This window comes from Diceros bicornis, chromosome 6, assembly GCF_020826845.1.
Source record: "Diceros bicornis minor isolate mBicDic1 chromosome 6, mDicBic1.mat.cur, whole genome shotgun sequence".
Lineage (NCBI taxonomy): Eukaryota > Metazoa > Chordata > Mammalia > Perissodactyla > Rhinocerotidae > Diceros > Diceros bicornis.
The window spans coordinates 5,004,830-5,021,354 of NC_080745.1; the positions used below are offsets into that span (position 1 = coordinate 5,004,830).

At 46.1% G+C, this 16,525-nt stretch overlaps 1 protein-coding gene across 1 annotated transcript; it reads right to left on the bottom strand.

The window, feature by feature from the left end:
• Nucleotides 1–6,104: 6,104 nt before the first annotated feature.
• On the bottom strand, nt 6,105–8,924 carry LOC131406750 (mannose-binding protein A-like). The gene is made up of 4 exons (XM_058542631.1): nt 8,741–8,924; nt 8,213–8,323; nt 7,209–7,283; nt 6,105–6,478 (listed from the first exon to the last, which is right to left on the bottom strand). Exons 1-4 carry the CDS (start codon nt 8,922–8,924, stop codon nt 6,105–6,107), a joined length of 744 nt encoding a protein of 247 aa, XP_058398614.1.
• Between the last annotated feature and the right edge of the window lie 7,601 nt (nt 8,925–16,525).

Here is a 16,525-nt window from a genome sequence, read left to right on the forward strand (position 1 = left end):
AAGGCCGCAGGTTCTTATGTGAACACAAAGCTGGACTTGTCAGGAGCACCAGGCGGGGCTAGAGAATGAGTTCTTTTCTACACATCATCTCAGAGCCCTTGGTAATAACTGCCGGGTTGAAAAGGCTTCCGAGGTCACATCTGGGCTGAGTAGGAGGTAGCTGATTAGCTATGTCTGCCACCAACATGGGGGAGGAGAGAGGCAGCATGTGTGCCAGTGTTTGCCATTCTTGGCTTAAGAGGGTAGTGCTCTGCAGGACCTAAGGGAGCCCAGCAAGGGGGATGCCCCTGAGCTTCACCAATGAGCCAAGGCACCTCTGGGACCTCTGCAAGAATCCTGGTACTTCCATCAGCTGGGCTTCCTGAAGCCCGAGGACAGAGTTACAACAGAGACTGACAGCTGGGGGGACAACAATATCATCTCCATCTGAGACCTGTAGGAGATCCCCACCACCTCTCTGCTGGTGCCCTCATGGGTCCCAGGGCAGTCTCTAAAGTCCTTAATTACAGGTCCCCAGCCTAAACTACCCCCGTACTTTTGAGATGATGTGGAGTCACCACAAAAATCACAAGTAAACACTTAGCAGACTTCTCCAAAAGAAACTGATTCTAAGAAAAGTCCAGACTCTCTCCCTGCTGATGCTGGGGGTGGGGGGTAGCGGGGGAGTCCAGGGCTTGGTTCTTACTGGACATCAGAAAGATACCCAGAAAGTCCACAGGTGAGAAGCCTACAAATCCAGCCTCCTGAGGGCCCAGGCAATAGCAGCAGTGCTGCCCAGTCCTTGAGGGGATTCTGAAATGCCCTGGACACAGAGATCCGAGGTGGGCATACAAGGTGGAGGATGGGGTGGCACACGGGTCCTGCCCTGAAGAGCTCACAGTCTAGGTTTGGAAAGGAGACAGACAAACAGACAAGGAGCAGAGAATTCCACCAGTATCGAGGCCTTGCAGGATGGTGAGGGCTGTCCAGATCCAGTGTGCTGGAACTGTGCACCTAGCGGGAGCGTGCAGCTGGCCCTGGCCCTGCAGGGTAGGGGCTTTGGGGAAAGGCATTCCAAGTGGGGGCAGCATTGAGTGAAAAGGGGAGAGGAGTAAAGCAAGAGCACCTGAAGTTGCAGACAAGGGGATCACCTCGCTCCCCCTGTGATCTCGTTGAGTTTGTAGCTCTGTCTTAAGACAACCAGCAGAGGGCAGGAGGAGGCCACAGTGGCACAAGGCCACTAAATGCAATTACTGGAGCAAGGAGGCTGTGCCCAGAGCCATATTCCAAAATAAGCTTGGCTGCTTCTCTCCGGGATCCAGCCTGGAGCTGAGTCAAGCTCCAGAGAAGGGAGTTACCTCACACATTTGGGAGAGGACTGAGATTCAGTCATTCATTTGTTCATTCAACAGTTATTGAGTGTGCTTGTCGTTCCCAGCCCTTTTCTAGATCCTGGAACTGCAGAGGTGAATGATACAGTCTTGTAATAATCGCGACAACAATAAGAATGAACACTTGCTTGGCATTCTATTATTATCCCAATTTTACCAACAAAGGAACTAAAGCACAGAGAGTGCATGTGACTTGCCCAGGGTCACACAGCTGCAAAGTGGTGGAACCAGGGTTTGAATCTAGGCAGTCTGGCTCCAGAGTCCTCTTGATGACTTTGCTATACTGACGTAACTTAAACAAGTAAATGGTCAAGATGATTTCAGATGACTATAATTGCTAGTAAGAAAACGAAACAAGGCTTTGAAATCATCACTGGGCTTGGGGCAACCTTAGATTCAATGGTCAGATGAGGACTCTGGGGAGGGAGGGATAATGGTGACAAATGATCCAAGCCCTGGCAAGAGAGGAAGATCATATTGGTGCCCAGACAATCTCTGTTGAGCCCTAGTTGTCCCAGTGCACAGCTCAGGGCCTTTGTGGACTCTTTTGTCCATGACCAAGCACCCACACACCTCACCCTGAGCCTCTGAAACCACCCAAAGCCAATGCTCCCAGCGAGAGGTGTGCAGACAGAGGCCTGGACTCAGGCTGAGGGGAAAGCAGAGGCTGAGCTCCTAATAGCAAGATGCTGGGAATTTCAAGCCCTGGGTCTATCGGTTTCCATACAGACACTCACACACTCACATGTGCACGGAAATACATACAAATAGCCCCAAATCTATATACACACACTTCGCCACTCAGAGTCTCACCTGCCCAGTGCCTCACCTTCTCTGACACTCCCCAGAGCTGGTCCAGGCCCAGACCCACTCCCTGAAGTCACAGGAGGCAGTAAGACCCTGGAAATGCATAGGGAAGGATTTTGGCCAGCAGTCACTTTTCACTATGGGGTATCGATCAGTTGAAGGAGATTTGGGGTTGGACATACAAGGAATGGAGAAGCCCTGGCTTCCTGGCTCTAGGGCCTCCCTGCAGAGGTGAGATGCAGGCAGAAAGCAGCTATGGTGACTGTATTTCTTGGGGCAGTGGTTTCCAAAACTGGCCAAACATCCAGATCACCTAGGAGCCTTGTGAAGATGACAGATTTCTGAAATTTTTGATTCACTGGGTCCAGAGCAGGGCCAAGATCCTACGATTTTGCCAAGCATTCTAGGCAATTCTGCTGGTCACAACTCACGAGCCGCATGATGACACAAGCACTCTGCTTGCCAGGACAGGGCAGGCTGGATCTGGGGTTGGTGGTGGATAACCTAGCCCAAGGCATTTGTTTACTTTATAAATGGCTATGTGCATCCCACTTCTTTTGAGCAAAACACCTGTGTTTTCCTGGACAAACCAATGGTCCATAGTTGGAGGCACTGTCTCTTCTCTACACAAGTTGCCACCAGGGTTGAGAGCACTCCTTCGCAGGTGGACCCCTGCCCTGAGCTCCTCCTCTCCTCCCAGCACTCCATCGGCCACTCAGGGTTACTGAGACAACATCACTTGACAAAGTCCACTTCATGACACCCATAGCCCAGGCCCCATGATGACTTTTGATCTCTTCCTGGTTAATGAAAGAAAAAATCCCTGATTCCTGGCAGGTTCCAAAGCACAGATCAGTTACACAATAATGAGCAAACAACCAGGTCAGAGGCTCTCTGCCATAATACCTATACCAAGTGGGTGAGGCCAGAGTCTGACCGTGGCCCCTGGTGCTGGTCAATCTCTGACAGCCACAGAGAAGGGAGACAGGCTGGTCCCAGGGAAGAAAGGAGATTTGAGGAATGTGGATGCTAGGCCTTCAGCTGGTACCCCAAGCCCCCATGGCTAAAAGTGACTCAGAGTGTTCCTGGAAGGGAAGCTGGTGTTCAGACCTCTGTGGAGCCTGAGTCCCTACTCTGGGGTCATGCCCAGGGGAGATTAGGGCCTGGGTCTCTGTGAGCCATGCTAGGGCTGAAGGAGAGACAACCGCCTCTCTGGTCGGTGGGAAGTTCAGGATTTGGAGGCAGGAAGCTGCCATTTGAGGTCAGCTCCCTGACTAGTGCACCAAGTGTCATGTTGGCAACCCGGACCTCAGTCTCCCCATCTGCAAATTAGTCTGTAAAGACTTCTCTCTTCAAAACCTGGATGAATTGATGGTCATACACAGATTCAGACCTGCAGGGCCTATTTCAGGAGCAAAGCTGCAGGATCTGAGAACAGTTTTCAGTGTTTGTTACCTGTCAATTTTGTCCAAACTAATTGTGGCCTAGCACTTACCACCTATTTCTCGAGTCCATAGAAAGCCAGTCTGAGTAAGTCAGAATGGCAAATACAACTTGCTCTCGGGATGGGAACGCTGAGTTTAAATTACATCTGTAAGTCAATGGTCTCCTGTGGAAGTGCAGACACAGCCAATTGTGATTGCACTTTGCTTCCTGGGCCAGAACGAAAACAGTTGCTAAAGCTTGCAACCTTCCAGGCCCAGGCTCCAGCCTAGGTGCTGGATCCTGGAATCACAGGGGCTTATTCCTACAGGACCATCTTTCTTTGGAATCTGACTGCTCTGCTGTTCTCACTTTTAGGGCGGTGGTTGTCTCAATTCTAGACTGAGGGGAGAATGGTGGCAAGAGGATACATTCAGAGAGAGAAGCTCTGAAAAGATTATCAGGTGCTGGATCAGGGGAAGAAGCAGCTTGAAAGGGGAATGGAAGAATTTGAGCTTGTCCTATAGATTTTTATTACATTTCCTTGACTGGAGGGGAATCATCAGCTACTGAGAAACAATCCATGTGAAGGACATGACTGTATCTTCTACAATTTTACAGCTAAGGTACTGTCATTTATGCACGGTATAAACAAAGGAGACACTCATCTCAGGCTAGAACATGATCCCCCCCCCTTACATAAAATAGAAAAAATTATATAATAGCTACCTGTTTGATTTCTCATTTTTGTCTTGGTTATGAGAAAATTCAGATGTAACTAACTTTCATGTTTGATTATGTTAATTCTCTTGTTCTGGGTTGTCTTATGTGTATCTTTTTTCCTTCTAAAAAGTTTCTGGTCTTTCCTTTTCCTATTTGCCTTATAACCCATGGTTTCATATGTGCCTCTAAGTTTTAAGAAGTTTCTCATTCCTTTGGTAGGCAGTCTGGATTCGAATTTAAAATAGTGAATTGTTCTGCTCTACATCACAAAAATACCCTTCTCATTGTCCCCAAGTGCAGTGCCTGAAGAAAAGCCTTGCGGGATTGAAAATTGAGCGGTGTGACAGCCTAAGTGTGCTAGAGGTCAAGGACACAGGTCCTGTCACCCTCACCTTGCCAGCCCCAGTGCCTTCAGCATGTCCAGCCCAACTGTCTTCCCTGCCTGATAGTCCTGCAGAAGAAGCATGACTGGGAGAGCTCTGCTCTATATTCACTCTCAGTATCCAACCTGCTCATCCATTTGGTAACTCTTCAGTGAACCCATTCAACAAATACTCATCAAGCACTTACTAGGTATGAGGTGCTCTCTCTGGTAGTTCAGATACAAAGAAAAATGAAATGGAAGACTAATTTTAACAAAAAATATTTCATTACGTTAAAGTGGCCCTTGGCCCATTCATGAAATATTTTCCAATCTCATTTTGTGAATGGCATACAGTTGGAGCTGTAATTCACTCTCTTCCCCCAGTTTGCCACACGGATTCTATATAATCTCAGCCCCACCTACCCTGAGATTGCTGAAAAACATCCATGGCCATGAGCAGGACTGTGGGCCAACACAGCGTCAGAACCGGGCTCAAAAGGAGGTTGTGTTTGCTGACTGGATGACACTGCATAATTTGACCCACAGGGTGTGAAACTCACCTTTGGGGAGTTTTCCCTCTTGTCTCTACTAATAATGGGCCCATTGACCTATAAGGGGATGAGGATGTCACAGAAGGAAGGGGTTGCTGAATGTGGAGGGACTGAAACTGATGATCCCCTGCGGAGAAGGACACAGCCTGCCTGCCTGTTTGCCTCTTGCCATGTTGCAAGCATATGCTACAATATCCAGTCAGTCTCCTAGAAATATTCAGGAGTAAAGGGTTGCCTTTTGTCTTCAAAATCACCCTAGTGACTATAGGGAGGCCACAGCCACTTGGGCAGGGTGAGGGGATTTCTGGGACTAATAATTGTTGTCCATGTAGGATATTACCGGGCATTACGGTCTGGTGGTGAAAGGTTTCCTGGTGCAGCTCATGAACAACTTTAAACAATACCCATGTGATAGACAGGGCTGGGCTAGCCATGGGAAAGAACTTAGGTCAGGAGAGTTTGGTATCAAGTAGTGGCAACACTTGGAGAAAAAGGAATTGGATCTTTTGGAGGCTGAGATCTATTGCCTACTCTGACACAGATGTGGTCCTCCACTGGTCCTCAGGTGGGCTGCAATGTCCTCATTGTAAAAGGACAGGGTTTGACTGTGCCCTTTCCATGGTTGAATCTGACCCAACGCTATGCTCTTAGGCAGGACAGAGGGTGTCCTTTGCCACGAGTGGACCAGAAACTCTCATGCCCCTCTGTCAGCATATATTCATTTCCTCATCCCATTCCCTTCATTTTCCTCCCATCCCCATGAAGGAATGAGCCAACGCCAGGCATGGAAAACCAGCACTGAATTCTCTTTCAGAGCAACAAAGAGCTCTGCAGGGAGCCAAGAAGAGGGCTGAGGAATCTTCCTCTTCAGGCTGTGAATTCACAGATGGCTTCAAAGAAGGAAGAGCAGGCGATGTCATTCCAGAGTCCGTTCTTTGGGATGATCACACAATCCTCCTGCAAGCCATGGTCATTGGGTTCATTGCTCCTCCAGCTGCTGTAGATCAGCCTCCCTCCTGTCACATGCTCAAAGTGGCCTTCAGTCCTCTCATCTGTGATGCCCAGGAAGGCAATGTCATTGACCACATCCTGAATGTCTGTGTTCTTCTCGGCATTCTTAGGAGTGGCCACGGTGGCCCGGAGCTCAGCACACAGAGCCTTCATTTTGGAAAAAGTCATCTTTTCACCACTGGTCACATAGAGCTTCTTCCCAGACTTTTTGCCCAAGGAGAAGGTTTGCACTGAAATCACAAATGGTGGGTAAAGTTAACTTGGCTTGGAGCCCAAGTCAGGATAGTAGGTGAAAAAGTCCTTCTCTGGGAACTCAGGACTCTGAAAAAGAGCCCCGTGCTCAACCACCTCAGATCAGATCCTAGTAAGGAAGCAGTCCTCAGTTGTAGAGCAAGCCCCTGGCAGAAAGCCTGAACTCTCCTGGGATTCCCACCCTTGAGACAAACATATGTTAAAAACTGTCCCAGTAGGAGCACATAGGAAACATGCTTGGGCCCTACTGCCAGGCTTGGGCACCAGGATAAGGAAGAATCATGGATAGCCATCTGAGAACAGTGGATGCTGAGAAAGGACCAAAGATTCTGGAGCCAGCAGACCTCCATGCAATCCTTCCTCCACTATTTCCTAGCTGTGTACTGTTGAATGAATTATCTACCCTTCCTGGACCTGTTTTTTTCTCACCCGTAAATAAAATGGGTCTAATACCCACAAATAGGGGTAGTGAGAGGACTGAATGAAACCATATAACAAGAAAATGCCAACCTAGCACAGGCTCTGGCATATAATAAGTGTTCAAAAATATTAGTTCTACACCTGAAATTTATACGTTATAAACCAATGTTACTGCAATAAACAACAAAAAATATATATATTAGTTCTCTTCTATCTTCCTCAAAACCTCGAGTACTCTGAAAAGAATGATGACAGCCAAGAAGACACTGGGGCAGGAAAAAAGCTTACACTTTTTGATGTGGTCCAGTTCTGATTTCAGGCGCCTTAGTTCTCTCTCTAAGTTAGCCAGCTTAGACTCAGCGACTACAAAGTAAGAGGGAGAAAAGTATGTATTTATTGAGAAGAAGACTCAAAGTTGGAGAGCAGAGTATTTTGCAAAAAAAAAAATATATATATATACATACACACATACACACACACACACATATAGCTTACTAAAAATTATGCTTATGCCAGAAAAATAAGAAAACAAAAAGAAGCAACAGGGGGAAAAAAACTGTATTTCTACCTTCCCAGATACATTTCGTAATTCTTGTAAACTATAACTCTGGAACTAATAATAATAATAATAACTTACAAACTATAGCTATGGATTTTTTTCTTCACACATTGCTTAAATAGTTCAATATTATAATTATTTACAAGAAAATGCACAACTCATTATTCTCCTTTTTTGAAAATTTTTCTTGATTATTCTCTTTCATTTGTTATTTCAGGCAAATCTTTAATACTTTTATAATTTTGAAGGGCTAGTGGATAAATATTAACAAGAGGTGATCATTTTTCTTTTGTTGTTACTGAATGTACTTCACTTTACTCTGACCTAAATTGCTACGATGTTTCCCATTATCTAGGGATCCCATGAGGCAGACCATTTTCATGCTACTCTGGTGACAATAGACAGAAACCCAATACCCGAGAGGACCCATTTTCTCCTTCACAGCCTGGAACCACACAGCAGACCAAGTCAGCTGAAGAAGAGCCAGGACCCACCTCCTACAGAGGCCTGCTGAGGGAGTGGCTGGGCAGATTTGGAAGTCTGTACTCAGGCACCGGTCGGAACCCCTCAGGCCCCAGTAACGCTGAGAGGAACGGGGGTGCTGGGTCAGGGAGCAACTTGGGCATCTGCCAGGAAGGCAGCAGGAGAAAGGGCACCTCCCACCTGGCCCTCGCATTCCCAGTGCCCTGGGTCCCTCAGCCCACACTGTACTGGGTGAGCTCCTTAGCCGTACTGTCTCCACGACCTCCTTTGCGGCCCTTTGGTCCTGGTAACCCAGGAAACCCTATATTTCCTTGGGGCCCCAACTTCCCTGGGGGGCCCTTCAGGCCTCTGAGCCCTTGCCCTGTTGAAAGACAAGGGAAACGTGACTCAGTGGCTGATGTTCATTCTTTTTCTCCAAAAGCTCAATACTCGATTCACATTGACCCCAGGAAACCATCAGCGAACTAGTGGTGACCCAAAGAAGAAAGATCTTCTTGCATCCCAGGGGACAGCCTGTCCTGAGGGCCAGCCCCTGAGCAGGCGGGACACCTCCCTCTATGGACAAACACACATTTCCACTTCCTGTGTGGACATATGGGATCCTGGAGAACCACCTTTGTTCTGGAGAGAATGACCTTTTACAGGAATGATTCTGAGTGAATCATCATCCACCCTAATGGAAGGTGAGCCTCCTCACATGTCTGTGCTAGATCCCTTATAGGGAAGAGTCTCTCGTCGAGGGTAAAGTTTTAAGAAATCAGAGCAGCCAGTCTCATACCTGGTTCCCCCTTTTCTCCCTTGGGTCCATCTCGCCCATCTCTGCCTGTGGTGCCGTTGGTGATGGGGATGCCACAGGTAATCACTGAACAGGTCTTCTGGGCATCTTCACAGGTTTTTGTTTCTGAGCCGGACACAGCCACCACACAAAGGCGAAGGACAGGAAGTGATGAAAATAGGAACATGGTCCTTACCTTAGAGTGGAGAAAGTCAAGGAAAATGATTCTATCTCATCTTGTTTAGTCAGCGTTTACTATGACTTCAGGTGTGCTGGGCCCTGTGCCTGGGCAGCCACATAGAGGGGAACATCACAGCCCTCAGCTCTGAGTTACTCCCAGGCTACGAGGGAGACAGACAAGTGAAAAGTATTAAAGTTAGATCAGTGTTAGAACAAAGGCAGATGCAAGAGTAATATAACAGGGCCCATTCTCCCTGGGCCCCCAGTGCCCTATGAGTACAAGGCCTAGTGGGTTAGGTAGTCCCTGTGCATGAGAGCCCACAGGGTCTGGAAATGACAGATTAGCCCTGTTTCTGGTGGGCTGGCACAAAGGCACAAAGCTCCTTGTCTGTGTGAGCTTTGGCTCCTCTTTCTTGCCTCCCTTTCTTGAGGGCCAAGGGAGTCTCAGTTTCTCCCCTTTACCCTTCCTGTGGGTCCTAGAGCTAGACTCAAACTATAGCAGGTGACCCAAAGTCCCACAAGACCTATTTCTTGGCCTGACCTGGTTTACAACATCCATTCTCTCATTTCACATAAAAATCTCTGTTTTTTACACTCCAGGGCCCCAGCTACCCTCAGAACCACAGCTGTTTCCCCAATAGCCTGTCAATCATTTTGTATAAAGTCTCTATTTTGTGACGGGCACTTGCTGGGGGCTCAGGACCCAGAATGCCCTGAGGCAGGGTTCTCACCCTCAGAATGGAACCTTCTTTGGTCATTGATCCTGGCTAGATGAGACTTAGATTTGCCTCCTTCCCTTGGTTTGAGATTTTTCATTGAGAGGCCATTTTTGCCAGCCAGAACCCAGGCTCCTAAAATTTCTGTTCATGCTGGCCCCGGCAGGATGTCAGCTCCTTCTCCTTCTCCTGGCAGGATTCTCTGCATGCTGTCCAGATACCTCCCCAGCTCTGAGCCCCCATCCAGCTGTCAGATTCTCATCCAGCCGGCCCAGCCCCCATGGGCCTCTCCCTCTGCTCCTTTCTTTCCTCTAATCCTAACGTCCCTGGCCCTTGCTGCATAACTATTGCATCTGCTCTTGCCTACCCTGGCCAGTCAGCTCCCTTAACCCTTCTCTTCCTCCAGGACTCAGTGAGAAGTAGCGAGTTGGAAGGGAACTTTTTGGATCACATTTTTCTCTACCTTTCTTCTTTCTATCTTTCCTGTTTTTACCTCCCCTGATCATGCTGAAGGTCAAGGTCAGGGCTTCAACATGTTTCTGGCATACACACCTCACTTCCATTCTTCCCTTTGGCTGAAAAGACCACCCTTCAGTTTGCAGATGGTCGAGTGGATCCAGGAAGGACACAAATGCCCCAGGTCAGAGACAGAGGCCCTGAGTGGGCTTGACAACCCTACCAAAGCCCCTGCCTGGACCTCACCAGAATCAAGTTGAGTGGCCAGACTCTTGGCCCAGGCCCCCACCTCTGTCCTCCAGAAATGACTTACTAGGGCTCCCTCAGAGCACGGAGGCTGTGGCAGGGAAGCTGGTCCTCCAGCCCGGGCCTCTGGCAAATGCCTCACCACTATCAGGCCCAATTAGCCTGGTAACCAGGGACAGTGCCGGACTGGCCTTCAACCCCAGATAAATGAGCAACCATCCTTAGAACTGCTTTATGCTGGGCAGCTCCGCAGGGCAGTGGTGGGGTCTCCAACATAGCACTGGACAGCTTACTACTCTAATACCCTAAACTTCTCTTTCTACTGACCCCTCCCACACATCCATCTCTACAGCTCGGCAACTCAGATCCTCTAGAATCACAGATTATTGGGATAATTCCCTCCAGGTATTTTTTTCTAGAAGAGACACACATGGACATTCTACCAACAAACACACACTCATGCACACACAGGCATACACACATGCACAGGCACACCCCTCTGTATCAGTCGCTCTGACTAGTCCACCCCTCAATTTGTGTTTAGTTTACTCGGGGATGGGGGGCTGGAGAAGAGATTAAAGACGTACAATGCTGAGTCACCTCGTTCCTCCTTCTCATGCAGAACATTTATCCACTGTCTTTGTTGGGCATGTCACAGGGCTAGGCACAAGGGGAAGAGGTATTTGTAGATAACTTAAATTCAAAGCTGAATGTGGGCATTTGCATGAGCTGTTTCTGCCCAGAAAACTTCCCTCTATCATGGCATAATTGTTTGTTGTCATTCAGATTTCAGCTTAAATATTATCTCTGGAGAAAGGGCTTTCCCTAACCTAATTTAATTTTAAGTAGCCACTCTATCATGAAATTGTAATCCTCGTTTCAATTCTCTGCCTATAACTTATCTCTGTGTAAAATTGTCTTATCTGTTCGGTTGCATATTTATTGACACACCCCCCACTCCTGTAGAACAGGAACTTCATCAGAAAAGGGGTCTTGTTCGCGGCTGTTGTAGCCCCACCTAGAAGAGTGCCTGGAAACAGAGTCAATGGTCAATAAACATTTACAGAACGAATGAATCCTCCAGTATCATGCCCTCAAAGCAGCCCTCTTGACCTCTCTCCAGCTAGAGCTGTCATCAGCGTCCACTTTCTCCATGTTTTTGCTTTTCTAGGACAGGAGCTGTGTTTGATTCACCTCCTTGTCTCTAGGGTGTAGCCCGGGGCTGGGCACACAGGAAGGGTCCATTGAGAGAGGAGGAGAGAAAAGAGACCATGAGCAGGGGCAGATACCAGACCAGTCCATGGCTCCTCCACGCCTGGGTTTCCAGGAGAGTCCAGAGCCTGATTGAGTGGCTGTTTTCAAGTCCCTGACATGATCTTTGATTCCAAACTTTTCACTCTTTGAAACATTAAGCCTTACCAAACAACTCGAGAGGTTTGCTTTATCCCTGGTGGGGAGCAGGGAGCCAGGCCACTTCTCTTGGACTCTGCCTGGTGATTGGCGTTTTGGTTTTTCAAGGGTCATCACCCCATGTGTATGGAAGCCCATGCCCTGTTTAGCAGTCCTCCCACGTTCCTGTTGTAGAGGATCCTGCCAGGCACTAAGAGGGGGCCCATTGCAAAGAAGACCCCTCTCAGGGCTGTGTTTCCTGATGCCATTGACACAATTTTGAAGGGTCCATAGGCTCAGAGGACAAGGAATATTCAACCCATACAGTAAATGGACAGGCTTCCCAGAAAGGTGGAAATTTGAAACTGAGAGATTACATAAAGCCAGGATTCTATATGTGCTACAGACTTAGAGGAAGGGTGGCTTGGGAAGGAGGGGAGAGGATAAGGCAGGAGGAGGGAGAGATGTGCACTGTGAGCAAAGGGACAGTAAGAAAGCTTTGACTGGTGGGGAAAAAACACTCCCTTAAGGATGCATACCCGTAAGTCTGTCCTCTCATAGATCTCAGGCTTGAACGTATGTTATTATTATCTTGCTATGATTATTATTATCAAATTTTGCTATTTATGCCAAGATGAAAAATTGTTTTTCAAGTGTCCCAGCTCCTCAGAACCTTGTGCACCATGGGGACGTAAAAGCAGTGGAGGACCTTACCCTTCACTCGGGCTCCTCAGGATTTTCTCAGATGGAAATCAGGTAAATTTGAGTTCACTCTGTAAAAATTACCAAACACAGTAGGAAATAAGCAGAGTGAAAGCTGACTGATATAACAAGCCTCAAAAATAGTCCGCCAAGGACAGTCGACTCTATGCAACAGATAAATTGATATTTTTTAAAAGACAGTATAAATAAGGAATAATAAATGAGAAATAACTAAAAATTAAATAATAAAATTAGTGAATAAGGAAACAACTAGAGAGCTAATAATAATATAAATTATAACTGGTTCTTTGCAAAACAAAATAATAAATTTGACAAATATGACCATAGGAGTTTGGGTTATTGTTCCTGATTTTTCACTTCTTCTTATCAGAGAATTATATATCCATGCCCTTTGCCATGGTACTTTGCAGAGCCTCCCACTAGAATATGTAGAGTAAACACCCCAGCCCCTTTGATATTTCGCTTGGCCATGTGACTATGAGCAGACAAGAAGGGAGCAGTAGCTTTAAATGTGTTTGCAGGTTTAACCTGGCCTCTTCTTGTTTTTCCCAATCATGGGGAAGAATATGTCCCTGGTAGCCACTTATATCAGAATAATGAAATGATGTGGAGCAGACATAAACCCAGCTGCAAGCCTGAAGTGAAAAATAGCTATTAAAGTCCAACCATGCGTTCGTGGTTAACAGCACAGTCTCTGGAATCTGACTTCCTGTATTCATAGTCCAGATCTACCATGAACTGTCTGCACAATCTTTGGCAAAACACTTTAACCTCTATGTGCCTCAATATTTTTATTTGTAAATGGGGGATAATAATAGCATCTACCTAATACGGTTAATGAGGACTACATGGGTTAATACAAGTATAGTGCCTGGCACATAGTAAGTGTGATGAGAGTATCCGCCATTAGACCAAACAGGGTGTATCCCAGGAACGCAAGGATGGTTCAACATCAAAAATTGAATTCCTGTGACTTATTAATTTAATGTGTAACAAATTTAAGAGTCTTAATGCAGATAGGTACAATCCTGAAGCTTGAAGCTCACCTTGTTCTCAAAACTAAACATGGTCTCAAAATTCTTCATACATATTCTTCCCAGACCCCTGCAATGCAAACTTTCTAGGGTTTATTTAAAACATAGTCCAAACAAATTATTACTCTCTTCCAGTTTTGTCATTACAAGCTCAGTTTCATCTCTGATTCGTCACCACCCTGGTCATAGAGCGGTGGGTTCTTGAAGTGAAGGGTGGGCAGTGGCCTTATCTCTTATTTCTTTGTGTGAGGGGGGAGAGGGGATAAAGAGAGTGATGGTGCTAAGGGTGAAATACCTGTTTACAGGAAGAACCATGTGTCAATGGGGACTCCGCTGCTTCTCATCCCATCCTAACTGGTTGTTGGGTCCCTTTGTATGACCAATTACAAATGACAGCTCCTCTCAGGAACTCTGTAAGAGCCTCCAGCTGCATGCTCCCTACCCTCAACATCACATCAGTGGACATTTCAATTCTTAGTCTCCTGTTCTTCGAATCCTTATGTTCAAAGCAGCAACCTGCTCATGAGTAGGTTTAAAACCTAGCTAGCTTCCATGACATTGACATTCACACAGCCCCTGGGAAACTCCATCCAAGTGGTGGAAATCCACATTGCCCCAGAACACTCCTGTTCACAGTTCTATTTTCCCCCTCCTCCATCTCCCCATGCCTCAGCGTGATCAGGACTTTTGCTGGTTCAGTACTTCAGCAATTTTTTGTGTGTGTGAGGAAGATTGGCTTTGAGCTAACATCTGTGCTCATCTTCCTCTATTTTGTATATGGGACGCTGCCACACATGGCTTGAAGACCAGTGCATTGGTCCCCGCCCGGGATTCAAACTTGTGAACCCCAGGCCACCGAAGTGGAGCGCACAAGCTTAACCATTACGCCACCAGGCCGGCCACAGGAATTTTTGAACAGGAGAGAATCCCCAATTCCTGCCTTAGGTGAGTTAATCAGAGAAGGTGAAGTAATTTGGGCATTCCTACTTGCAAGGATTAGGAGGAGGACAGTCCCCTCGCCCACTACACAGGGAGAAGAGAGGAAGAGATAATTTTCACTATGAGAGTACAAATGTCACCCAACGTGGGTCAGCCTCCTTTCCCTTCTTTAGTCTTCTTTATACTAGCTAAGGAAATGGGAATTACTAAGCCATTCATGCTGAACAGCCCCTCCTTGCAATTTCCATGGTGGGATCCCTGGGGCTTTCCTTCAACCCTAACAGATGAGGCACTTAGAGCCTCTTAGTCTCACCTGACGGCTCTAGAGGCTAGCTCCCAGGAATCGGAAATAATTCACACTGACAGCCTGTGATGTTAACAGAACAAAGGAAATGCCCTCAAAAAATATTCAGGAGAAAATGAATCTCAGCAAACCACAAAAACAGAAGGAACTTCTTTGCCTTGATAAAATGTATCCATCAGAAACCTAAAACAAGCAATATTTTCCATGGTGAAATCTTGGAAGTGTTCCCATTATACATTCAGTGCCTCAAAAGAAATATCATTTATCATTGAGTGTCTCCAACAATATATAGGGGCTCTTAGCTCCTCTAAAAAGATAATAATGACATATAATAAATATAAATATCATAAGGAACAGGCAACACTTCTGTCATTTGTAAATAAAATTATATATTTATAAAATATAAGAGAATCAATTATATTAGAAAAATTAGGGGGAAAATGAGAATCCTAAAAGATGGTTAGATATAAGATCAACAAAAATAAACCAATAGTTTCTTATAAGCTAGCAATAATTAATTTAAAATGTGATAAAAATAATATAGTAACAATAGCAAATAATACCATAAACTAAGTAAAAATAAACCTAACAAGAAATGAGAAGACATCAGTTTTCAGAGGCTTGGACTGTTCATCTGTAAAATATGGAAAATATGCTTCTCCTTCTTGCTTTTTTTGAGTTTGGGGGAAGACTCACTAATTTGTGTGCTGTGCTCTAAGCACATGTGGCAGGGTGACCAGATTAAAAATTAACATTCATGAAAGAATGAGAAATATTTCTGCTCATTCCTATCTGGTTTTGTGGGTTTTGATCCAGTGATTCTTCTTGCCCAGGAAAAGAAGTATATGCGATGGGGGAAAATGTTTAAAGATGTGAAGGTGGGAGAAGTAGGGACTCTTCTGGAGATGGGACATATATGTGGTTGTCTCCTCAAGAAAGCAGGGACATGGTCTGATTCCCACACAGCTCTGGGGTGTGGGGCCATGGTCCCTTTCCACACAGACCTGAGACTGAGGTGGCTCACAGAGGTCTAGGACATAGCCCTGAACAATTCCACCTTCAGGCTACAGAAAACATCCACGTGGCTGAGTGGGGAATGGAAGGCATGACTCACCATCCACAAATGGACCATATGGACTTAGAGCAGGAGTTATCTTAATGCCAGCCACCAACACAGATGCCCATATGTTCTTTCAGATGTTTTCTGTAGTTCTCCATGTGCCCATACAAACTGAGGGTGGAGACAAGTTTGCCCCTCCCACCCAACAAAGAAAGCATAATCTGAGATTGAATTTTCCATTTTTCAGGTAAGTGGGGGCTCAGAGCCAGAGTTAATTTGATTTACAACAATACAGAAATGTGATGTATCTTAGAACCAAAACAATGATTTATGTTAACATATTAATGATTTATTACACTTAAATCATCTCTGTTCAGCGAGAGGGTGGGGTGGTTATGAGCATGAGCTTCAGGTCCAGGTGGATGGATTTGAATCTAGCCTCTGCCATGTGCTCCATGTAATAAAACTCAAAACATTTAACATCTCTAAGTTTCAGTATCCTCATATAGAAAATGGGGGAAATAATGCTGGTCCCATGGCATTGTGTAAAAATTAAATAATATTTTATAAGATGTATTGGAAGTGCTTGTCAAGGTACTTAGCATGTAGTATGTGCTCAATAGTCAGTTGTATGGCGAGTGGTGTGGAGATTTGTCCAACAGCAGGAAGTTTCTTGGGTTATGTCTGGGGTGGTGGGCGAGATCTTCCCTGGAGATGTAGGCTGGCTGCTTTTATGTCAGG

Bases quoted from the DNA above. Each gene is read 5' to 3' on its own strand.
- LOC131406750 (XM_058542631.1), bottom strand. From the start codon at position 8,924: ATGTTCCTATTTTCATCACTTCCTGTCCTTCGCCTTTGTGTGGTGGCT. The intron at 8,324-8,740 runs GTATGAGACTGG...GTCTTTCAACAG, and splicing joins GGGAGAAAAGGGGGAACCAG to GGCAAGGGCTCAGAGGCCTG. The intron at 6,479-7,208 runs GTAAGCTTTTTT...TTGTGATTTCAG, and splicing joins ACTGGACCACATCAAAAAGT to TGCAAACCTTCTCCTTGGGC.